General features: G+C 34.4%; 1 protein-coding gene across 6 annotated transcripts in view; it reads left to right on the top strand.

Annotated features, from left to right (window-relative positions):
- CNTN1 (contactin 1) overlaps positions 1-26,624 on the top strand; it is a 375,618-nt gene that overhangs the window by 287,798 nt on the left and 61,196 nt on the right. For all 6 annotated transcript variants that reach the window (XM_030835383.2, XM_060307110.1, XM_060307112.1 and 3 more), the window contains 5 exons: positions 269-427; positions 10,980-11,129; positions 19,849-19,919; positions 22,332-22,566; positions 24,908-25,011. In XM_030835383.2, coding sequence (XP_030691243.1) covers positions 269-427; positions 10,980-11,129; positions 19,849-19,919; positions 22,332-22,566; positions 24,908-25,011 — 719 coding nt within the window. The remainder of the gene's footprint in view (positions 1-268; positions 428-10,979; positions 11,130-19,848; positions 19,920-22,331; positions 22,567-24,907; positions 25,012-26,624) is intronic.

Here is a 26,624-nt window from a genome sequence, read left to right as displayed (position 1 = left end):
CATATGTTTGTTATAATAATAATGCCGTTTTTAAAGGACAGAATTTATCTCCTTTCATAAAAAGAGACATCACGAAAGCATTTAGTAAAAACCATAAACACCATTATTACTGCTTCTTATAGTTTATGTTTAAATGGACTATGACACCACTGATTTCATCGTGTATATGTTCTTTAGATTAATTGCAAAGAGGGCATTTTTGTATTCTAATGTGTACTTAATTCACTAGCTGGCATTCATTGATTCATTACTCAAATTTTCATTTCAGGCCCTCCAGGCCCTCCAGGTGGTCTGAGAATAGAAGACATTAGGGCCACTTCTGTGGGACTTACTTGGAGCCGTGGTTCAGACAATCATAGTCCTATATCTAAATACACTATCCAGACCAAGACTATTCTTTCAGATGACTGGAAAGATGCAAAGACAGGTGAGTTTTTTTTGTTTGATTAATCTGTTCATATTTTGAGATGAATTTTTTTTTTTTTTTTTTTTTGCGGTACGCGGGCCTCTCACTGTTGTGGCCTCTCCCGTTGCGGAGCACAGGCTCCAGACGTGCAGGCTCAGCGGCCATGGCTCACAGGCCCAGCCGCTCCGTGGCATGTGGGATCTTCCCGGACCAGGGCACGAACCTGTGTCCCCTGCATCGGCAGGCGGACTCTCAACCACTGCGCCACCAGGGAAGCCCTTGAGATGAATTCTTTCATCAAAAACAAACAAAAAAAAACCTGGATATTTTAATAATTTTATCATCGACCCTGAAAATTTTCTTAAAACAGACAATCCCAATGTTTTAGTAGTAAAGAAAACCACAGCAAACTAAATGTTTTAAAGCTATAGAGGAAGAAGCAGCATGTCTAAATCTATAATGGGGAAGCAAAGAGAGGTCTCCTGGGTTTCTTATTTGAGCTACGTGTTAAGTCTAAAATGTACTAGGAAAAAATTATAAGGAAGGTAGATTTGGAAAATGGCATCTATAACTTATTATTTATGACCCTTTTTATCCAATTATATAGGCACTATAGTTCTGCATTCTAAAAAAAGGTACAATTAATCATAAAGATTAAGCACCTAAATCTTACTACCATAACTTTTTACTTTCTGAATATGTTCTTATCTGGCTTGAATTTCCTCAAAACAGGTTTTTAAAGAAGTCTAGCACCTCAACCTTTTTTTTTCTCTCATATTAAGATTTTCTAACAGACAAAAACTAATTAAGAGCAAGTGGGTACTTTTCCTTGTGTATAAGTTATTACCATTGCCATTTGTCATCACTAGTCTTCAAATATCACACATCAGCGTATTTTCTCATAGAACATGAAGGAAGATAGAGGATTGTTTTGATAAAATAACCTGTTTATCTTTGTCATTGTTGACAATATTTTTAACCAAACTTGCAGTTGTCAGAATTTCTTTCACATGCATAAAGAAGAGGCATAGAAATATGTTCTCAGTTGTCACCAGAGGGGAGAAAAAAAAAAACAAAAGTGAATAGAGTGTTCCTGTTTTTTAAAAAATGAAAAAGAATTAATCCCAGCATATCTTAAACCTGCTCACTTTAATCTTAACATAACAGAATTTATTTGTATCTCTCCCTGAGAAGTTTTAATTTAGATTCACCTCTTTTTTTTGATAATTTCTTCCTATCATGGGAAATAAATGAAATATAAACTTGAAATCTGTTACAAGGGTTTAGGATATATTTTACCATTAAGTAATTCTCCACATAAGTGTATGAAGTTCAGAAGAATTAGAAACAAGTGAAACATTTCTATTACATTATGCTTGTGAGTGTAAGAATTATCTATAAATATACTTGGCAAAATCAGACCTTTTGAAAAACAATTTTAAAAACCGTATAAATATTTGATAAAGCATGAGCAGTTTCTACTTCTCTAAATAGAATGAAAATGGATGATAATGATAAAACAATAGATGATAATTTATATCTAGCCAAATTTACATTAATTATAGATACTAGAGAGCAAATGAAATAAACATATGGTTAAAATTTGGTTTGGCTTTGAAAAAAGAATAATGATTGCAATCATCTCCATTAGTTCTTACCATGCTTACCACATTATGCTTAACATATGGCTCAATTAAAATATGCTTCCCATTAAAAAAATTTTTCCACTATAAATTAAGTTGCATGAGGGGGAAGACTTTTGTTTGATTCACTGTGCTATCCCTAGCAACTAGATCAGAGCCCATAGTGCTCATTCATTAAATACATATTTATTGAACTCCCACTGTGTGCCTGAACCTGTCCTAGATACATAGTTGACTAGCACTGAATAAAACAGAGAGAAAAAAAAAGTCAAAAGAAAAGCCACAACCCTACCTTCAAGGAGCTTACATTCTAGTAGGAGAGATGATAATAAACAACTAATTAAAATATATAATAAGTCACATGGTGATTAGTGATAAAGATAAACAACAGAGAAGGGAGATGGAGAGGCAAGACTTGCATTTAAATAGGATGCTTCTAATATTAGCATAGCCACTCCAATTTGTTATGGTACCTGTTTGCATGTTATATCTTTTACAATTGCCAACCTATTTGTATATTGAATCTAAAGTATATTTTCTGTTGACAGCATATAGTTGGATCTTATTTTTTATCCAGTCTGACAATCTCTGCCTTTTGATTAGATTATTTAATCCATTGATATTTAATACTATCATGGATGTAGCTGAATTTATATCTGCCACTGTATTTTTGTTTTCTAAATGTTCCATCTGTTTATGTCATTTTATTTCTTCTTTATTGCTTTCTTTTGCATTAAATGAATATTTTCTAGCATAAAAATTCAACTAATTTAATGAAATTCTCTAAATATAAAAACTTAATGAATACTCTAGAGCTTACCTGGTATAATGGAATTTATCACAATAAACTTCATATTTTTACCAACAATATCAGAGAGATATAGAAACATTACTCTTAGCACTATTCCATTCTGACCCTTTTTTGTGCTATGGATTATTATTCATACATCTATATTATATATATTATACACCTATGTATGTTGCAAATTCAATAAACTGCTGAAATTGCTTTCTATAATTTGAATGTCTTTTAAAGAAGCTAAGAGAAGAAAGGAAAACAAGTATATATTTATAGTTTGTTATATTAAGTAACATATTAAATATTTAACATTTCTGATCCTCCTCATTTGTTTCTGTCAATTTGAATTATCATCTTATGTTATTTTCTTACTGTAATACAACTTTGCTTCTACCTGTCCCTTAAAGTTATGTCAAATATATTACATTTCTATATGCTGTAAGCCCAACAACACAATTTTATTACATACACACACTGTATATATACATTTATACATATGTATATGTGTATGGGTAGATGCATAAGTAGATAGATAAACATAGATAGATATTCTCTACAATGGCCTTTAAATCAGATAAGAGAAGAAAGAAGAAATATGTATTTATACTCTTCTAATTACATAATTACCTTTACCAGTGCTCCTTATTTTTTTGGGATGGTTTTTTCAAATTACTGTCAATGGTCAACTGCTTTCAGCCTGAAGAACTTTTTGGAATATTTCTTGTAAGTCAGGTCTGCTCCCAACAAATTCTGTTTTTGTTTATCTGGGAATGTCTTTATTTTGCTTTCATTTTTAAAAGGTAGTTTTATTTTCTTGGTTGACAGCTTTTTTCCCCCCTTTATGCCCCTGGTGATAAAGGGCATCTTGGATGGAAGTTCTTTTCTATTCTCAGTTGCTGAAAGTTGTTTCTAAGTCCTTCATACTTACCAATATATTTTCTATTTCTGGGTTTTCCATTGCTTTCTGTAGAACTGGATTTCTATCTGTTATAATTTTTCTAAGTAAGGAACTTCTTTTAACATGTCTAACTCTTCAGGTTGCTGAAGTCAAAGACCTTCAGCTTTTTTTTACACTAACAAATAGTTTTCTTTTAATATTTAAGTGATTTTTTGGATATATGTTCTAAGCTGCTTTTTTTGAGCACTTAATAAAGTGTCTTTGTCTTTTTGCCTTCATTGTTTCTGACAAGAAGTCAACTATTCTTTTTACCTTATATTCCTGTATTTAATGTGTCCATATTCTCTAGCTGCTCTCAAGATTTCCCTTTGTATTTGCTTTTCAGCTTGATGAGAATATATTTATCCAGATGCAGTTTACTGGCATCTTAGACCTTTGAGGTGATATCTTCCTTCAGCCTTGGAAATTCTCAGACATTATCCCTTTAGATATTCCTCTGTCCCACTCTCGCTCTTCTTGGTCTCTAGTGAAATATATGTTAGATTGTTTGATGTGTTCCACAGATCGTGGACACTGTGTGTGTGTGTGTGTGTGTGTGTGTGTGTGTGTTGATTGATTTTCAAACATTGTGTGTAAAAGAACAGAAGAGGCTGAGTAAATATTTTTTTCCCAGGAAAATTCATGTCATTCTTTCAGGGGTTGAGTCAATCTAATCTGTCATTGCGATGATCTGAGCTTTGCTGTTAAATTCAGTTCTATACAGGCTTTAATAAGTGTTTTGAGTACAGGATCACAACCTTTCCCCCATATTGCATGTCTGGAGGTTTTCCAGTCTTCCTATCAGACTTCAGCTTTCTTCTCCAGCTTGGACAACAGAGAGAGCTCTTGCTCCTCCCCTGCTCCTGCCCCAGACAGCTGTTGTCTGATAATCAGTCTAAAGCACAGAGTGCTGGGACGGTGGGGGAGAATTTTCTCAGTTCTCCTATCCTTCCCTCAGACTTCACAGATCCAAAGCACCTGCTCCTCAGATGGGAGGCAAATCTCTGTTACCCTCTTACCACTCACCCAGCTACACGTGGGCACTCACTTATATCCAGTGTAAGGCTCAGAGTGCATGCAGGGTCTCAATTTTCCTGCTGTGCTCTTAGATTTGAGCAGATCTGAGGTGTCTATGCCTTTAAGGGTGGTCTCTCAGCACTCTTGTCCGGCTTCCGAACTTTCTTGAATGCATCTGGTAAAGCCTACGGAGAAAGAATTAGTCAACAGGTAAGGACTCTCCTTGATTTGGGGCTCCCAGGGATTCAAAATAGCCATGCCAGACTGCACTTTATCTTTAAATATCTATGAAAAGTTAAACTGCCTTTTTCTTATGAATGTCTATGACTAAATCCTCCTCTCCCCATGACTCTACTGATGATGACTTTAGTTCATTGGATTTCTTCACAAACTCAGCTCTCCAATGGCCTCTAAAAAAAACTATTATTTTGTAGATTATCTTGCATGTTCTTCCTGTTTGTTGGTCAGTAAAGTTATTGTGACTGTGTTCTAAGTGGAAGTGGAAAAAAAAATTTATAGCCAATGTAGAAATAAAAATCACGTGGTTCTTATTTACAGTGGTGTCCACTGAAAAAAGAAGGTATAGGATTAAATTCAATTTCATGCAGGTAATTAGTTAAGGTGTCCAATAAATATTTTTCAAAGATACCAACTTTCAGCATTCCAATGATTAAATTTAGAATAATGAGAATAATAGACTGTAGATCTTTAAAACAATCAACTGTAAGCATTACTTCTCTGGAACATTTTTGGGGATGGACAACAGAAACCTGATACTATTCCTAGGGTTCTACAAGATGCTCAGGTCACGTTTAGAATGTGTGTTGGATTCCGTGCTGCTACTTTCAGAGGAAAAAATATAGAATATTCTTGGTGATGGTGTGTGTGTGTGTGTGTGTGTGTGTGTGTGTGTGTGTGTGTGTGTTTGTGTGGAAAAGGAATGTTGGCCAGAATATAAAATGGCCTGGAAACTGTGCTATGAGGAGCAATTGAGAGAACCTCAGATATGTTCTTGAAAAAGGAGAAGAAAAGTGTCTTTATATTTAAAGTTTTGTCTTGTGGAAGACTAGAATTAATTGTTACCAATCCTCTGCAATTTTCGTTGTGGCACATAAATGTTCCTCTGAATTTTAGATTATTTCCTCAGAATAGACGTTTGTGAGTTAAATTATTGAGTGTACGCATGCTTAAGCCCATGAGCTTACTACAAAATTACGCTGTAGAAAGGTGGAATAAATTTTATTCCAATCAACAATATATAAGTGTCTCTTCCACCATACCTTTACTTAGTATTTTCTTTTTAAATCTTTGTCAAATTGATAGGTAAAAAAAATGAAAAAGCATTAGGCTCCTTGTAGGACATTTACATTTTAGAATTTACTGTTTTATTTTTTGCCTTTCCATAGCTTCACTTTTGTTGCTCTTATTTCAAAGATAAACTTCTGGGTTTTTATGAGGCAGCATGCAAACTTTCCATAGAGAAGAAACAATGAATCACATTTTCTGGGAATTCAGAGAACAATCCGATTCTCTTTCTCTGCAAGGAACATTGTCACACCTCTGGCTCTTCTCTGAGTCCTGCCAGATGATCTACAGGTTGGGTCTAGAGCCTCTAACATCACACTGAGTAGTTGTGTCAGAGCCAGAGAGAGGCCTTTAATTGTCCATTTTCATTCTGAAACAATGGACCAACTTTTTCAGCTAGATCCCCAAGTGGGTAATTCTTTCTGAATAGTTTCAAATACTTGGGTTTTAGATTTAGATGGAGGATCCTAAGGGTTCAAACTGTGTTTAAACCCCGGGGAAATAGCAGAACTCACTATGGCAACTTCCAAGAATCTAGAACAGGTGTGATTATATTGCCTGGAGTTATTTTTGAAACATCTGCTTTTTAGTCTGGAGGTCATTGTGCCTAGTTCTGAAGCTGCTCAGGGAACTAGTTGTTGTGGTCTGAAGGCAGAGCACCACAAAGCATGGTTGCCAGGCAATTGAGACTATTGGCCTTGGGATACCCATGAGGCTTGCTTCTCTTTTCCTCCAAAGAATAGTCAGAATTTTTTTTATTCTGAGCCTTATGGACTAAAGGTATTTGAAAATAGACCTGTAGATTAGTGCTCATGGCTGGTTAGCAAAATAAAACCTTCTAAAGGGGGTCTTTTGACCTGAATATTAAAGTAAGGAGTATGTCTCTTATTCTGTATCCCTTTGCTTGAAATTTACACTTAGAAGTAAAACCAAGATTCAAATAGCTACCAGGTTAATATACAACATTTTAGTTTTTTATAGAAAGAAGCCTCTGACAGCCTTTATACAGTTAAAATCTGATTTCCAAAACTGAAATTGTCTGTAAAAAGTGGCCTGACTCAGAAATGACCCAGTTAAAACTCAGGAACTTGAGACCACAGTCCTGATTCCTGGTACTTGCCTCTATTTTGCCAAGTACTCTCCTCTCTTTCTGACTCCAGGAATAGCAAACAGGTTGCAAGGAACTTGGCTGAAGAGAGGGAACACAAAGTCCCTCTGCTCCTGATTATTGTGCATTTGGCTTGGAGCAAGAATCTCTTTCCAAAGCAAAGATGACCTTTGCTTCCAACCTATCTACGTGGGTGGTTTTGGAAAAATAAAATCTATCCAATAGTTCCTACCAGGGCTGAAGGGGTTGGAGAAGGTACAAATCCTTTTATAGGGACATTTAAGGCTCAGAATAAAATAAATAAAAATGTGTACTAGAGGTAAAACACAGTAGCAGTGGAGGAGAGAAATTGAAAAGGATCAACTCAGAGTTAAAGAGGGTGGGAGAGAGCTTAAGAGGATGGAGATGAGGTCTACCCTCTGCTTTAGACAGGGCAGGATGATTTATGAGCTAAATACAGGCATAAGAGCCATAGAGCATGGATATTTTGTAGTGGGACAAGGTAACAGAGTGCCCTCTTTTCTTCTACCGGTTGCCTGCCTGATTCAGGGTTGAAGGAGACAATAAGGTTATACACACGGTTGTGCTTCTTGCATTAAGACATTGTCGACTCTAAATAAGCACAACTTTTGTATTTGTAGTTTATTTGTATCTTTTACAAATATTTATAAAGTACTTCTACTTACAAAACATCATTCTAGGTGTACCAGGCACTGAGTGGTTCCCAAACATGAATAAGAAGTAAAAGAAACATATGTATGTCCATAAATAATAACCAGGAACAAACAAGGGGCAACATAGAGACATATTATAGGTGTGGCCTGGTATGGACATAGCCGGTCTTGAAGTTCAAGTTGTAAAGTGGTGATATGGGCTACCGAGCTCAAGATTGGACTGGAAAAAAGTTAGAAAGAAAACTTTTAAACCCTGTTCTTATGATGTGGTATGCATCCAAAGTCCTGTCCCCCTCTGGGGAAGGAAAGCAGGCCATATACAGAGCCATTTTTAATTCTAAATACATTTTTATAAAATGATTGGCTTTAGTCATTTTTTGCTAAGTTAGCCCTATTACTTATATAAATGGTTTTATAGAGGGGGTATTATAAAGATATGTCAAAAACTTATTTGTTTTAGATACTTATCTTCTCATAAGTATTGATGTCAGTGTGTATTAACAATGATCATAATTGGTTTTGTTCTAAAAAGAGAGGTGTTCACAACTGTTAGCTATCCTTTTAGACTATATTATTAACTTATAGATATCAAATTCTTTCCTTAATCATTTGGAAGTTACATTCTGGAAGTCCATCTTCCTAACATCCACTTCCAGCTTCCCCTTTTGAAAGTTGTTTGCATCACTGGGTCAAGGGTTTCCTGCTGAGGTCTGTCTTCTCATGGTTGTAACTCCAAGGCTTTCTGCTTATTCATCTTCCTCTCTTCATCTCAGACTTCATTTAGTCACAGGCCTTACTCCTCATCTGGAATCTAAAACCTACCCTAAAATGACACCAGTTGACTTTTCTTTCTTTATCTCTCCCCATTCTTCCAAATGTTTTCTGTAGTAAAGTATGAATTTCTACCCTTTGAACATGTTCCTGATCTTCCATTTGTTTGGAGATATTTTCATACTGGATCCTCATACATGCTCAGAATCAGTCTGTCAGCTGTAGTTTTCACTGCACATCCATCTGGCTCTTCCTGTCTGATCCAGCCTTCACCTGCCCCTACTTGTTGACTGCCCAGCTGCTTGGAAGAAGCCCCAGGGTAGCCTTTACCATCGTGAGAACACCATGCCTTTGTCAAGAGGGACCCTTTAGAATGGTTCCCGTATTTCCATTCTTCAAGTATTTAAATGGTGCTGGGGTTTTGCAGCATAAGAAGCAGGAGAGAGGATCAGACTGCCTCCTTGACCCTTCTATTATACTTTTTTACTTGGACACCCCGGACTCACAAACTCACAAATATTTCCATCAGCTTCAGCCTCTAAACCTCTGTATTAATTCCCTATGTCTGTCATAACACATTACCACAGATCTGATGGTTTGAAACAACAGAAATACAAAACTAAGGTGTTGAAAGGGCTGCACCTTCTCCAAGGATCTTAGGGAACAACCCATTCCTTGCCTCTTCTAGCTTCCAGAGGCTCCAAATACTCCTTGGTTTGTGGCTGCATCACTTCAATTTCTGCCTTTGTGGTCACATTTCACTCTTTTATATGTCTCTTTGCTGTGTTTCTTTTATAAGGACACTTGTCATTGGATTTAGGGCCCATCTAGATAATCCAGGATATCTTATCCAAAGATTCTTAACTTAATTTGTCTTAAAATTAAAATGGTCTACAAGACCCTTTCTCCAAATAAGCTCACATTCATAGGTTCTGGTGATTTGAACATAGACATATCTCTTGTGTGGGGGGAGTCACCATTCAACCCACTACAATGGCTCCTTCTATAGGAGGCTCAAAATCATAAAAAGGCATCTAGTGAAGAAGGAGGCCACTCTACCCAGTGTCATAACAACCAGCTCTGTGTTTTCCTTTTCTCCATGAAGAGTCCTTTGCAAATCAAAAATTCATCTTCCCTCTTCCAATTACCTAAAATAACTTCCTATGTACACGAAGTAAGACAAACAAATCCCAATTTGGTGTGAGGAAGGGGTAGAGAAAACAGGAGATAAAGAAGCAGAATTAGAGGAGAAGGAAAGCCAAACTTTTAATCAGAAAGTCAAAAATATATGTCAATATATATAAAACAAATTCTTAACAAAATAAGAGACTGGATGGCAAAATTAGTGTCTAGGAGAGTTATGCCACACGTGCCACACATGACAGTGTGAGGCATGGGATAGTCTGAGCCGTTAGGAATTTGTCTAAAAGTAGAAACTGGGCACTGGGATGCTTAACATTTATTGTGATGATGGGTACAACATCTTAAAAAGCTATTTATTCATGGTCTGCAGTGCCAGATAAAAATTCCTTGAGTAATAAGATAATGAGTCATATATAAGCCTAAAGGAACACATTTTCCAATAAGTGATGTACAGGTATTTACATGCATATGTATGTGTAAGTTAATTATTAAAAACACATGTGAGAATATTTTAGGGGAGCTTAAAATAATGTATAATCCTGCCTTGGTTGTATGTTTTATCATACCTCAATTAAATAAGCAGTCTTGAACGTATCTTACCCCTAAGTTATAATTTTCCTGTTAGTATCTAGTGGCATCAATTCTGAGAAATACTTAATAAATCTGAATGAATTATTATAACCTTTATTATCAGTGCCCCAAAGGATTTGGGTATAAATCTAAAAAGCTAACTACAAAAGAGTATAAACATACAGGTACCCTAGTAATAAATCATTCACTACCCATACACTACATCAGTGGCAGTCCATAAAAATTTTAACTGCACAAGTTGTACCTTTGCCTCAAAATACAGCCCCTCGCTGTTCGGGTTGTAGACAGTGGACGAGCAGCAGAAGCAAGAGCTGGGAGCCGGTTAGAAATGCAGAATCTCAGTGCTCCCACCCTGTACTTAATAAATAAATGATCCATGTGCATATCTCTCTTTCTAACGTGTTATCTATTAAGGACCTCTCCTCTCACTCCCTTGAACTTAACATTTTGTCATTCCTACTTTTTATTTTTATTTCAACTCAATGGAACATGTGCCATTTTCTCAAAACAGTAAAATAAAAAGAGAGAATTATAAGAATGATGTTACTCAACTAATATTCTCTATTTAATATTTATTTTATTTAGATCCTCCGATTATTGAAGGAAATATGGAGGCAGCAAGAGCAGTGGATTTAATCCCGTGGATGGAATATGAATTTCGTGTGCTAGCAACCAATACATTGGGTATAGGAGAGCCCAGTATACCATCAAGCAAAATTAAAACAGATGGTGCTGGTATGTAGAAGAAACTTTTTAAAATTTAAAAGGTTTATAAATTCAGTGACACTTTAGCATATAATTGAATGTATTTGGAAATAATGCTCTGAGGTAAGTACTTTATCTAAAAAAATGTGTGTATATGTATCTCACACAGGTGTGTGCATTGTGTCAAGACAGTCAAAAACCAAAAGAGAAAATATAAAGCTTTAGAATATTCTTACATAATTAATGGAAAAGAGGTAAATAGAGGCAACTATATGATCCACTGAACACCACTTAAATGAAGTTGGTGTTTAGAATATAAACTTTAATGTAAATTGTGAGTCTTAACCGGGCAGAGTCATGGTTAAGCAGATTCCATGATTTAGAAGGCTCACAATTTGTTTTATCTCTCAAAGACATGGATAACCGAACAGCCACGTGGATGGAGGGTATGGGCAGGAGAGCAGGGTGAGCCTGGTAAGGAGGGAATGTGATGGGGTCTCTTGGATCTATACCACCTGGGGAGTCAGAGCATCTCAGAAATAGCTATAATGTGTTCTTTTAATATTAGGTGTCGCTCTAAATGTGCTCTTTTATCACAGCTCAACCATGGCTATTCTTCCAATTTAGGTTCACATTTTTATGCTAAATACCAACTCCATTTTAATAGCCTTTTATACAAGAAATACCCCACTCTGTTTTCCTTCACCCTTGAATTTCTAGGCAAAAATATTGTTCTGATTCTAATAATAACTCTTCTTTATTATTCCCTGTCTATGAAAAAGAAAATGTTTTGTAGACTCTCTGAGTTTATTTTTACTGCGCCTTGCCAAACTTCAGTGCTTTATTTGGGGGAAAATATTTTAAACGGATGACAGAATGCCATTAAAATTCTGCTGTGATATCTTAATATCACTTATCCACATTTCTGGCTACGTCAATTCCTTGGTCTAACTTCTAAATAGAATTATGAATTGTACTGTCATTAGTTTTTAAAGCCAAGTTATTCACAGAGACTGCCATCAATAAATTATCTCTTAAAGTTTCATGTAATTTCATGTAATTTATCAGATAAAACTGATGATTCTGTAATAAAGGAAGAACAGAAACACTAAAATACTGATCTGTGCTGAGCATTTTCAGATACATTTCAGTTAATCCTCACAATAATATTTTGAGGTAGGTATTACAATCCAATGCTCATTAATAGGCAGTAGACTCAGAAACACTGAACAGTTTACCTAGGTTAATATAACTACTTGCAAGATTCAGAATTCAAACACAGACCTGATACATTCAACTTTCTTTCTTAAAGGTGTTTTCTCAAGCAGGACTCCTAAACACACAGCCATTTATATGAACCTTTATTTTTGCGTTCTAGTAGAAGCTCATATTTCATTCTAAGTTACAGAGCTAGATATGACTTAAACACCGTTTTTTGTTTTACTATATCCACCTGTGAAATGAACACAATTGTTCCTTTTTCTCTGCCTTGCAGAAATCTCATTAGGATACGGAGGTAATATATGTTGCAGCTTTAGAGAACACAGATACCACATAGCCAGGATCCTTGTGTTTGTTTGGTTTTGATTATTCCCTAGAGCCTCCTATGTTTGTAATAGAAGTTTCTGTGTGATGGACTGAACACAGTTGCCCTTTCTTGAAAAACAAAAATAAAAACGAACTGGCACATTATCTGACTGGTGGTTTCAACCACATAATTCATGCTGAGAAATCATGCACTTGCTTTGATATAACAAGTATTCATTTTCAAAATAAAATTGCAAAAATATCAAATGATTAAGTTGGTCTAAGCAAACTTATTTCAGTTAAAAATTATAACATGCTTATCTCAGATATAGGCCTTTTTTTACCTCATTGAGCTTGGTTAATTTTCTGTGATCTGTTGACTAGCACAATATGAATTAATTCTGATCCAAAAACAACATTGTTCATGGGGAGGGAAGATACTTTCTCTGGCATTGATGATAGGAGTAGACCCTCCCCGCTGTTACCAAAAAGTTGTAGGAACTCTGTTACTAAAAAATTATGTATTATTTATTTCAAAAATGATTGCTTTAGTATACTTCGGTTGATTGTCCGGACAGAATTATAAGAACTTGGATTTTTTTTTTAATCTCAGTGTATATTTGATTAAATTAAATGTTTTTAAGAACAGCAACAGCAAACCATGTTTCAGAAAGAAAGATTCAATCTGATTCTTTCATCTGTGAATCTATAAATATAATTTATATTTAGTATCATATTTAGAAGATAAGAATATTTTTGATGTGCTTGCTACCTGTAGTTTGTATGTAACTCTGAAGGCTTTCCAACCTTAATGTCTTCTTATCTTTAGAAATGCTGGGAAAAATTTGTTTTAGTGATATCAAACCTAAAATTTTGGTAAGGTTGTTACTTTCAACTAACAACTTTTGGCATCACCTTCATTAAGCATGACCTCTAACATGTTTGCTCAAATGGTATTTTGTTAAGGAATTCATTCTCTCTCTAGTGTACTTGGAAAATAACTTCTCTTAAAGGCCTTCACACACAAAACAAACATATGAAGTGATAACGGTCTTATTCACAATGCAAGATTTGGCCCAATCGTGATATAATAAGATGATGCTTTCCTTTCAGTTGTGAAAAAAATAAATCCTATAACCTCTAATACATTTGTTAATCTTTCATAAGAAAATATTTTTGGATCCTTTATTAATCAAGTTTTGTGGCTACTATCATTTATGCACTTGCTGTATGTTATCACAGAGTGCTAAACTCTCTACTTGCATTGCTCCACTTAATTCCCACAATGACTTTATGCAACTGGTATTATTTATTCTAATTTTACAGACAAAGAAATCAAGATTACACTTGGTTAATGTGAAGCAGAGCTAGTATTCAAATTCAGGGCTTTGCAATTCTAAAAGCTTCATTCCTAAATAATTTTCTAGGAGGGCAATATGCAGTATTAAAGCTCTGAGACACTGATCCTTTAGTAGAATACTGGTTCCATCATTTAAAACTCTGTGATTAGAGGCATGTTACTTAACCTCTCTGAGCCTCAGGTTTCTCATCTCTAAGTGGAAATTATTTATCTTATGAATTTTTTATGATTAAAAACATGTAAGGAAAGCAAAGTTAGTGCTGTCTAGTGCATAATATTTTCTGAATAAAATTTTTATTATGCCATTAATGCTCATTTTAAGCTTTAATATGCTTATAAGAAAATATTGATCACCTCTTTTGGCAATATATTTCCATTTTTATTAACATAAAAGAGGATCATATAATTTCATGTAATTTTAATCATCTTAAAGGAATAATTTATATATTTAATACAATACAATCCAACAGACTTTCTCTTTAATTTGTTTTTCATTTCATCCTGTTTTTGAAAAATTGAATATTCATAAAATTGGACATTTACATTTTTTATCCTTACAAAAAAATAAAAATACTTTCTGAAACAGGGGGATGTTTGTCTTGTCACGTACCATTATAACAACTCTCTAAGAGATGCCAGCATATGTTATGTGGGATAAAGGTTGGTTCCCATTTGATGGAAAGGTTGCTCCTGTGCCTCATTATACTGATTGAAAGACAGGACATTATCTAGTGCGGCATATGCCCTTATCTGTCCAATTACTTAATTTTAAGATTGCCAGGCACAGTTGGGTATATTCTTTGGTTTCAGACAAGTGCATTATAAAATGGATGGCCCCAAATGAAGAATTAGAAGATGTGTTTGTAATCATTGTAACCCATTTAATTTTGACTGTAAATAAGAGATAACAGAAGCATCCTTCAAAGTGATGTGTCATTGTAAGACATACCCCCATAGCTAATAGCTCTGCAGGTGCAGTTGGTAAGTCGATATCCTAAAATGGTACATTCAGGTTTGTTTTGACAACTTTGCTATTTATTTGCCAGATCAAACTAAGAAGGAAAAGAGAAAAAATAACATAACACTGTAATCAGCACTTTCATACTATGTAGAGAGCTTTAATTTCATGTCTAATGAAGCTATTTGGCTGTGTCATTTATTTTTATTTTTTTAGATATGTTTGATAAAGGAGGAGGATGGTGCTAAGAACATGTTTTATAGCTAGTAAGGTGCTATGTTAAAGTTAGCAGCTGTCACTAGTTATGTAATAGAAAAATCTTTTTTTTTTTTTTAAAGAAGCAAAGAGTGTAGATTTTTAAGCCATCAGGAGGCCTGAGTTAAAGTTGCAGCTTCTCTACATGTGAGTAGTGTGACCTGGGCTAGTTAACTAACTACTTTTGGGACTCATTTGCCTATTTTATAAAAAAAGAATAATGCTACTTTTCTGTATATTTATTTTTAAGTGCTGACCTGAGTATCCAATTAGGTACGATATGTAAAAATCATTTCTAAGTTCTAGATGAGTCTTTTAATAAGCTGGGCTTTTTTATTCATTTATTCATTCATCCATTCATCCAGCAAACTTCTATTAGGGATTTTTAACACAATGAGGATATTTAACACATTGAATTAAAACCAGTTGTACATATTTAATTTTATTACACTAGCGTTTTCAGGACCAGAATCAGATTTTATTCATATTGTTAACTTTAGTGCTTAACACAACACAGTGTCTATAACTGGTACTTAAAATTATTTATAGAAGGAAAAGAGAGGAACAAGAAGGGAAAGAGGATGGTTCTTGTAATTGTAAGTTAATAGAGGATAATGAAAAGTAGTGATCAAACCTACTGTGATATTTGCATATTAAAATTTAGAAAAATATATTACCAAATATAATTTGTTTTGTTTGAAACAAGGTTAACATATACATTAGATGCTTTTGTTTTTAATACACTGAGATAAACTAGGAAGTGTTCATTTTTTCACTTAAGTGAAAAATCCATAATCAGTTTGGGTTGTTTATAATAAATTTACTATGCATTATGCTTATTTCAGTTTGTAGCATTCTTTTCTGCCCATCTAAACATTCCCCCAGATGACTTGTGTTTAGACTATCATTCTATTGAGCAGTTAACGAATTTACTCTGCTACGCCCATTTAACTTTCCTGTTTGAGAACAAAATCTACATTAATAAGCAAACTACAATTTTGGCCTGATAAGATCTAAAGACATTAATGTTTTTGTGAACAATTTCAGACCCTATATAATTTTTGCCGGGGAAGAGCATCAATTTAACATGGTAGATGCATAAAGAATGTTAGCAATCTGGTCCACCATCAGAGCAGGAGATCATAAGAATTATGAAGAACTCATTTGAATATCTAAATATTATACAGTTAATTTGATTTTATTAATGACTTCAGAAAGAAAATATATTTATAGATAGAATAAAAGCAGATGTAAGGCTTTAATCCCTTTGTTTATCTAGACCCTAGAGCATTACTTACATACCATTTTGAATCTCTTACTAAAAAATTTGTTTTAAATCACAGTGAAATTCTGATGCAAATTGAAATGAGAAGCTACATTCATGGTAACTTTATTTCTGTAAAACTGGAAAGCAATAATTAACAAAAATTGAGTAGTCCATACATTTTAAATCAAGGGCCTTTCTTCCTATACTCCATGATTTTTATAAATTAGGATTTGTCACAGGGCAGTTTGTACATTGTTAAATAAAACGCCAAAGCCCCAAATGTTGCTTATATGCAAATACTTAAGCATTCAAATTTACAAGTAAAACTGGCAACAGTTTCTTTTCATAGGAAAGAATAATCATGACATTGGCTTGATTTTCTTTTTAAATATTTTTTAGATCTACAACTGAAATACAAAAGCCTTCCTATAAACATCATTAAGGAATCATTATTAGACTGAAATCATTGCAAAATGACAAGTTTAAAAGCCTCACTATTTTAAATTGTTTATTCATTGTTAATTCAAGAATTTTGTATTTTTCCTAAATATTTGTTTAAATTCTTTTTAATAATTTATTGTTAAGAGAAAGTCTATTTTGCTCACTGTCAGATGCCCTGGAGCCTAAAGTTAAGTAAACTTCCTTGTGCTCAGGGTGATTTACTTCCCTGAAAGGAATCAGTATTTGGCCAAGTCCTCCTGTTTTCTGCAGGGCTGAATACAAATACAGAATAGTTAGGTATTCAGATACATGTCAAATATGTAGGTTATTTGCCAATTCCACTTGTGAAAAAATGTCCCTTAGCTCCTAAAGCTACAAATGAACATTCAAAGCTTAAAGAAGGAAATTAAAATATAAAACACTCTATTTTTCCAAGTAAGATATAAAACTCTATATAAAGAGATATAGCTAGGGCTTCCCTGGTGGCACACTGGTTGAGAGTCCGCCTGCTGATGCAGGGGACACGGGTTCGTGCCCCGGTCTGGGAAGATCCCATATGCCGCAGAGTGGCTGGGCCCGTGAGCCATGGCCGCTGGGCCTGCGCATCTGGAGCTTGTGCTCCACAACGGGAGAGGTCACAACAGTGAGAGGCCCGCGTACCGCTAAAAAAAAAAAAAATATATATATATATATATATATATAGCTAGGGCTTCCCTGGTGGCGCACTGGTTGAGAGTCCGCCTGCCGATGCAGGAGACATGGGTTCATGCCCCAGTCTGGAAGATCCCGCGAAGCGGCTGGGCCCGTGGGCCATAGCTGCTGAGCCTATGCGTCCGGAGCCTGTGCTCCACAACGGGAGAGGCCACAACAGTGAGAGGCCCACGTACCGCAAAAAAAAAAGGAAAAAGAGTTATAGCTACCTTTATTTCTGTGCTTTTGTTCTGTCTTATTTTCAGCATTGTGAACTCAATGGATGATCTTTGAGGAGGAAAATAATCTTGAATCATCACTTATTTGAAATGTGTTAGACCTGAAACTAAAAGTGACGAAATGTGAAAAATATTCACTCTAGCATAAACATACTCTATTTTTAGCTCTGTTCTAAATAACAAAGGTTAATATTGATAATAATTTAAAAGATTATAGTGAAATGCTTTGGTAAATAATACTTGTCCTGATGAAGGCAATATTTGATTCAACAAATTGCAATATAATAAATTAAATTATTCTAGAGTTATCTTTGCAATTATTTGCCTGTGACCACAATATTTGTACTTAAACACAAAATTTGATTTATTCATTGATTATAAGACATGTTCTTTGTTTCTGTATAGCATGTAAAATTTTAACCTCAGAATATGAGTTATGGGGCTTAAAGGGTTTCCAGCAGTATTTTAATGTCCCAGCCTTCAATATGTATTTCATCTAAAGTGCTGCAAGTAAATTACCTTTTAACACCCCCATGCACTCAATTTAATTTCTAACACTCAAGTGGTGACAGTTAATAATAAATAATAAAATAATAAAATAAAATAGAATAATAAAATATAATCTCTCAAGCTTCACATTAATTTCTTAATCAGGAAAGGAAACCATATAGATTTATAGATATAAAGAAAAGCCTGTATTTTGTTTGTTTCTGTGCAATTAATGTGCATAGTTCAGCAAAGAATTTATGTGGCTAACATAGAGGAAGTTTTGAAGTATTTATCTGTGAATCACAATTACTTGTTAGGATCTGTAACTCAGTAAATGAGTACTCTGTAGAAGGTGTGACAGTTTCCTTTAGGGAAGGACTATTTGGGGAGTCATGGAAGAACTGACATGTCATCTGTTCTTTAAAATGTTAAAAGAGCCGGGAATGATATTTCAGACTGAACCACAGCGGTTGTGTGGGAAAATGTATGTCCTCAGTAAAAACATGGTCTTCACCTGCGTAGCTGGGTAGCTGGTCTCCAACTGCCTGGAGTGCAGGAACAAACTATGCTTTAGTATTATCTGTACAACTCCAATTAGATGCAAATCCAATAAGGTAAAGGCTACAATAAGGTAGAGTACGCAAATCTGATAAGATATAGCACCCACCTTGAAGGACTTCCAAGGAGAGAGAATAACTTGGAGAAAAACAAAGAGGCCATTGCACTTGGTAGTTAAAAGAAATTTTGTGATTTTTGAGAGAGTGATTTCAGTAATATGAAGTGGAAACAGATTATGGGTTGTTAAAAAGTGATTATGGAGTGAAGTATAAAAATAGTCATATATCATTCTTTGCAGTTCAGTGACAGGAAAGGGTGAGATTAAGAGGAAAACAGTATTACAGGATGATTTTTAAGGCTGGAGAGACTGAAAAGGATAGTCATTACAGTAGAGACTGAAAAATAGAAGGATAATATAAAAAGATGGAAGTAGGTGAGAACTGGAGTCACTGATGGGACAGGGTTCCAGAAGAGATTTAGGCATTGAAAATAAGAGCATAAGAACAGCATTAGATTTCTGTTTCCAAATATCTCAGGGAAGCATAATCCTATGTTAATGCACATGCACTGTTTCTTAACAGTTATTTGTAGATTGAGGCATAAAACTAACACAACAGTAAGTTGTTAGGTCATAGAGTTCAAAGCGAGCTGTGAAATATTTAACCAATAAAATACGTCTAATCTTTCAAAACCATATTAAATAAAAGGACACAGAAAAAAAAAGATGGGAAGGCAAATTTTCTTCACTACTTTGTTGAAGGAAACTAGTACATTTCCTGTGGCACTGAACCAATTCTTTTCTTGGCAGTAAAACTTTATTACAGCAACTATGCGGCATTGGATCATGTGTGCAGCTTGTCTTTCCTGGTGAAAGAAAACATGTACAGTTTCTAAGTGAATAAGAACTCTAACATAAGAAAATAATTACAGGGCCTCTCATTTGTAGCTTTGTTTATTTGTTTCAGCACCTAATGTGGCTCCTTCAGATGTAGGAGGTGGGGGTGGAAGCAACAGAGAACTGACCATAACATGGGCGGTAAGTGCTAAGAAGTTGCATATGTTAATAGGCTGCTTTACCTACACTTAATCTCAAACGCATTTTGCTTCCTGAAATAAATTGAAATAAAAGACAATGCCCCAAACCCAAACAAGAATAAATTACTAAAATTATTTTTTTTTCTTAAATGCATGCCAGATTTTACCTGGCTTACTATGGCTTAGTGCAATTCTTATACCAAAACAGATTATTGATGCTAAAGTATCTGTAGGTTTAAAGATTAAACAAACATTCAACTCTCTCATTCCAGAGATATTTTGTACTCTCTGTGGCCTGGTAACCCAATTGCAATTCACATTTGCTCTGGACTTTCAGAACTCCAACGATTCAGTTAAAAAATCTTTTGTATCAGCATCTGTTTTAAAATTGGAGCTTGCTTTCTCACTTGAGACTTACTTTCATCACCATGTGTAATCTATCATTGGTCAGTCTTAGAAGTCCCCCCAAATGACTTGTTATTAAGGTGTCCAAAACATTGTATTAAATTTTTATGACCCAAAGGGGAGTTTTTTTTCAGAGACTATGATGTCTGGAATACAATGAGTCTTAGCTGAATTTTTGAAGTGAGAGAGATACTGGGGGCGGGAAAGGCTTTGGTAACATAGATTTGCCTGAATTAGACACCTGGCATTTATCTAGGTAACATGTTTTGTATAGCTCTATGTATCCGTTAAATATTTTTTAGTATTTAATCACTGCAGAAAATCAAAGAACACAACTAAGGCTCCAAAGGATTCTGAGAACTACAGGAAAAATGACAGGTTTTATTCTTTACATGAGTTAAATTGATTTATATAATAAATGGATATTTAGCAGAAATTGACTTCACTCTGTGCTCTGCAGTCATATTTTATACTTGGCATTTAAATCACATTTTTAAGTAAGATTTAGAAAAAAATTGCCTTTTCTTCATTCAAATCTCAAATGATTTGTCAGTTCTAGTGTCAGTGTATCACATAAAAGTAAAGATATTGGAAAAATTTTAACATCTTCCTCCTTTCTTTAGGCTTGATTTTCTTAAACTATGTAGATATGTGTGTCACAATAAGATGAGGAGCTTGTCAAAAAATTCAGAATTGGGAATTCCTATTTCAAAAATTTGAAATCAATTCTCTGAGACTAGGGCCTGAGAATCACTAATTTTTGAAAACTCCATAGCTAATTCTGATCTACTAAATTGCAAAAACTAAGTATAGAACTATCAATAAGAAAAAATATTTAAATTATGGTGGAAATGTTAGGCTATTCTATTAATAATGTAAAATCATATTTTGTATATCCTTGTGATCATGCTTCAGGATTTCTATATTGTGCAACCAAGAACAACTTCTTTTCCCTTTGAACTTTGTACATTTACAGACATTCCTGTTTAACCTATGGATATTCAAGCTACTGTGTTGTATTTAGTTCAAGGTTTTTCCTCAAGACACCGTAACTTTGATATTCTGGTGAAAGAAGTCAATATACAATGGGCACATTTACTTTATTGGCTAAAAAAGACTAAATGATGGATACTCAGTAGAACTTGCTTTGAGTCAGTATTTATAAATAATGGATTGTTAGGGCTGACACAGACTTCTTTATTGAGCAATTGTTATATAATAATAACTCTGAGAAAATAATGCAAAACAGAGCTCTTACTTCAGCCCTGGAGTCAGACGGGACCCATAGCCAGCCTCCTACAGATCAGTGCAATGTTATCCCTTCCTCCTTTCTCATTCTTTTTCCTCTGACCAGTTTCTATTGCTTGGTTACAATACAGATATTCCAGAGTATTGTTAACTGTCTTACCATAGCCTTTCAACTCTAAAGAAATTCATTTACTTATCCATTGAATAAATACTACTTGAGGCTTTGTTCTAGAGTCTAGGTAAATGAAACTGACAATAACCCTGCCCTCATGAAACTTATGTTATACTAGTGGACAGAGACAGTAAAGTAGACAATAAGTAGAATATGTAGTGTAGATCATTATTATTGTATTAAAGAGAAAAAAATAAAGTGGGGGGATTCTATATGGATTATTGCAGAGTCTTGAAATGGCAGATCCTGTGGCCAGGGAAAACATCAAGTGGCGTTTTAACCTCAAGAAAGTGAGAGAGGGACCTTCTGACAAATGGGAAAGCATCCTAGAAGGAAGGAACTGAAAGTAAAAAAGCCCAGAGTGGGAGCCCCCATGGGGTGTTCCAGAAATAACAAATTTGGTAAATGAAGTCACCACATGTTGGAGCACATTTGTGCCCTGGCCTTTTCAGGCAGCTCTCACTTATGAACTAAGAATGTTTTTACAGAAAGCATGCTTCCATGTGTAGCATATTTATTGTTTGCATAGGATTTTCCCCGTGTTAACCGTATTGCTTAAACCTATTAAATATTTCAATTTCTATTCAGCCTTTGTCAAGAGAATACCACTACGGCAACAATTTTGGTTACATAGTGGCATTTAAGCCATTTGATGGGGAAGAATGGAAAAAAGTGACAGTTACTAACCCAGATACTGGCCGCTACGTTCATAAAGATGAGACCATGCGCCCTTCCACTGCATTTCAAGTCAAAGTCAAAGCTTTCAACAACAAAGGAGATGGACCATACAGCCTCACAGCCGTCATCCACTCCGCACAAGATGGTAGGTGAAAGAAAGACCCCACTGACCTGATGAGGGATTGTTTCTCCAGAAGGCATTTTGTTTGCTGTCTTTCGAGCCTACTTATTAAGATCTTTTTAAGATACCACACATTTTGTAAATGAGTTAGTAAATTTTGAGCCAAATTAAAATGTCAGTCTCTTTATTTAAATGACAGGAACGTTGCCAAAATCTCTTTCATTCTTTAGATCATGTTTATGGTAGTTAGGAAATCTCCACTAAAATCCTTGGCTTAGACCGCTGTTCCTGGACTCTTGACTATAATTTTGCAGTCAGAAATTCTCCAGACTTGATGGAATCTTAACATACACTTTTTTTTGATAAAATTTCTCCTTTTAACTCAAAATTATGTATTGTATCATTTATGTAACTTCTTTTGTCATTACAGTAGCATGCTAGAATTTCATTAAAGTGAACTTAGGCATAATTCTATGAAAAAGGAGTCAGAAAGCAAGTTGAAATTTTTTTCTTGGAAAGAAAAAAAGATATCTGAAAGGCTATTCAGGGGAAAAAAAATACAGATACTGGCTCTTTGTTTTTCTAGAAACTTTAACTGAACTGAGCATGCTTCTGGAGGACTTTATATATCTCTGCTAAATGATACATATTTTTATATTAAACTTAATTACATTGATTTCTATGATTTCCCATTTAAGCTGCTACACTTTTTTTATTATTTATTTTCCTATTTAAAAAAGTAAGACTTCCTTATTATACCTTTGTACTCACATGCATTATGCAAATAATTAATGGCTAGAAAGGCAAGTAGAGATTTTCGTTGCCTTCTGACCTAACACATTTGTGCTTGGACAAGTTTCCCTTTGCACATGTGTGAGAAGTAAAAATGGAAGGTTTTACAACTTAAAACTATGTGAAGTACTCTTCTGATCTCTTAGAGGAAAAACACTATCTATTAATTTACCCAATTTACACTAATTTTAGTCCACAATAAACATTTAGCTATCCCTTAGAATTTATGGTCTTCAGTCATAGTTATTAGCTTTCATATTTGTTAAAAATTTAATATCTATTCAAATCATCCCATGACCTTTACTTTCAATACAAACATGAAAGACAATCATATATATGTATATATGTTTACACACACACATAAACACGTGCATACTTTTCTAAAGTTAGCTCAATGAAATACATAGAAAGAATAACAAGTAGAAATTTCTAAGTTAATAATCAATTCAGGACTATTTAATCCTGAGTAATTAATCCCACATTTTCTACACTCATTCTGATTTGGCAGAAGTATGATAACTTGACTCAATAGTTTGAACAACTTAAGTACATCTCACAAAGAAAATGAAAGTGTAAAGCATTTTACAAGTTACCTTCTCACCCGTTTCACCCAATATGATTTTTTTTTTTACTCAATGCTAAAGTAATCAGGCAAAAGCCATGCTTGTCATCTCTTTGGTTATGGCCATCTGTATTTAATTACATTTCTTTCCTAAATATTTCATGAGTCTCATAAAACGTGCATGTGACAAAATTTGTTTAAGTGTTCATCTTCACGGCTACTGCTAAGAAATCAGTCACAGTGCCACACGTTTACCTTGATTTGGAAAGACGACAGTGTTCATGTGCAGGACATTTTAGCATAAAAGAGGATTATGGCTTGTTAATAAAAGACAATAAAAACTGATCACTCCTGCTTAAGATTTCCTTAGTTACTTTGTGTAATTTTTGTAAGGGATGTAAATTACTTTTTTTTTTCACTGAACAGAGCCTTTTGATACATATTTGACTAGACGCCCAGTTGGACAATTAGACTTATAAAGGCTTTCCTGAGCACAAGAAGCGGTGGATGTCACAACTTGTTTCAAAGGATCTTAAAAAAAAAAAAAAAAAGATCTTAGCTTAAACATAAAAGACAAAGAGGCTGTATAAAGCTGTATATCTCTATATATACAGCTGTATATAAAGCTGTATATCTTTAGCTCATATTAAATAGGAAGTGTGAGAGAGTTGAAAATTAATTGTAATGACTAATTTTCTATAATAAATACCAAATTTCCTATCTTTGACAATATAGAGTTGATAAGCTAAACATAATAAATATTAATTTGCATCCACAGGCTTTCATAAACAGGTTAGTTAAAAGAAATACAAAAATATTAGTATGGTTCTTGCTCACAGATATCAGAGAAATCCTTATGGATTTCCATATTTTGTATAAGTGTGTGTATATATGTGTATGTATCTGTCTGTATTAACATTCATGTATATGAATATGTGTGTGTGCATGTATTACTGATGACCACGAAATAAGCATCTTACGTAAGAATGTAATGTTCTCATCAAATTTCAGCTCCCAGTGAAGCCCCAACAGCAGTAGGCGTAAAAGTCTTATCATCTTCTGAGATATCTGTTCATTGGGAGCATGTTGTAGAAAAAATAGTGGAAAGCTATCAGGTGAGTTCAATTTTTACCAAACTAAATACACTTGCTCATAATTATCAGCATACCTTTTCAAATATGTTGCATCCCTTGACGTTCTGTGTCCTTCTGATTTATGTGACAACTAACACTATATTCTCTGTGTTTAATATGTTGGATATTTATTAACTAACTTATGAGTAAAGCAGGGGTTCCAACCTGACTTATCTATAAGAGATGTAGAGTCCTGTGTATAGGTAAACAATTGGCCAAAATAAAAACTAAGGTAATAACACTCGGGCTTAAGCACAATCTTTTGAAACAAACATTCTCATAAAATGCTGGTAAATCTCAAGTTTTTGGGAAATCATTTTGGTAGTTTGGTAATTTAATTTTTTTTACCCTATTTGACTCATTAGTTCCACTTCCAAAAAGCCCTCCAAAGGAAACACTTCTAAATATACTAAATATGTATCCCATTATGTTATCTATGAAGGCAGAAAATTGACAACATTCAAAATGTCTCAAAGGAAACTTCCTTCAAAATAAGTCTTAAAAGTGTAGTAGGATTTATCCAGAAGGATAGGGGCGGACTTGTCTTAGTCAACGGAAATAAGACCTGGGGAATTGAAGCTAGTTCTGCTGCGATCTTTAATATGAAATTTAGACTTGATTTTGTAGGAAAAGTGAAGTCGTCTCATATTTTTAAGCACAAAGAGTGAAAATTAAGAGGAACTGACATCGTCCTACCTTTGCAGATGAGAAAATGGATGCCAAAGAGATTCAACAACTGGCCTTAGTTAGCACTAATATACTTAAATAAAGTGCTGCAACCTGGCTTTCTCAAGACCCTGTTTCTGAGATAGAACCACAAAAGCAGCCCCAGGTTTTAAGTTTTAAACTCACAAACTAACAGGAAGCTTTTTTTCTTGGTATCATAGGTTATGATTTGGGTAGATGTTAAAGTGTTTTCAGATCATCTTTGCAAGTGATCAGCTGAAGTTGTCACCAAGAGAGTGGAATTATAGGAGTGGACTGTGAAGTTCCAATATTCATAACTTATTAAACTTACATTTGCATCTGGTAGAAAAGAAATGGAAACGGAAAAGAGAGAGAAATTCACTAGATGTTAGAAAGCACTGTAATAAATAAGTCTGAGGTATCTTGGGAGAACACATCAATATTTAGAGTTTTCAAGCCATATTTTGGACTTAGGGTTTCTTCTTTTTTTAATATTGTTCATTTGTAAGCAACAAAAAAGAGAAAAAAGTGATTATTTAATATATAACCCATGCATTAACTCAAAGTGCTAAAGATGTATTATTACTTTGCTAAAAACATGCCACAGAAATAGGTATTTTCTTTGTCTGAGAATTATATGTTGACTATTTTATAACTTCTGACATGCAGAGTAAAATGGAAATATGAGATGTGAAACAATGCACTGGCACCAGTGAATTTAGACAATAATCAGAATATACACTCTTGATGCGGAATAAGCTAAGTAGAGGATTCTCAATTAAATAGCAAAAAATAATCTTAACAGCTAAGATTTTCTCAAATGATCAAAAACTGTATGCCGTGGAGAAGTTTAGTTTCACAGATTTCTGACGTTTCACAACTCCATACTAGAAAATTATGAGCTCTGC

This window comes from Globicephala melas, chromosome 10 (genome assembly GCF_963455315.2).
Source record: "Globicephala melas chromosome 10, mGloMel1.2, whole genome shotgun sequence".
NCBI lineage: Eukaryota > Metazoa > Chordata > Mammalia > Artiodactyla > Delphinidae > Globicephala > Globicephala melas.
This window is presented reverse-complemented; position numbering and strand designations above follow the sequence as displayed.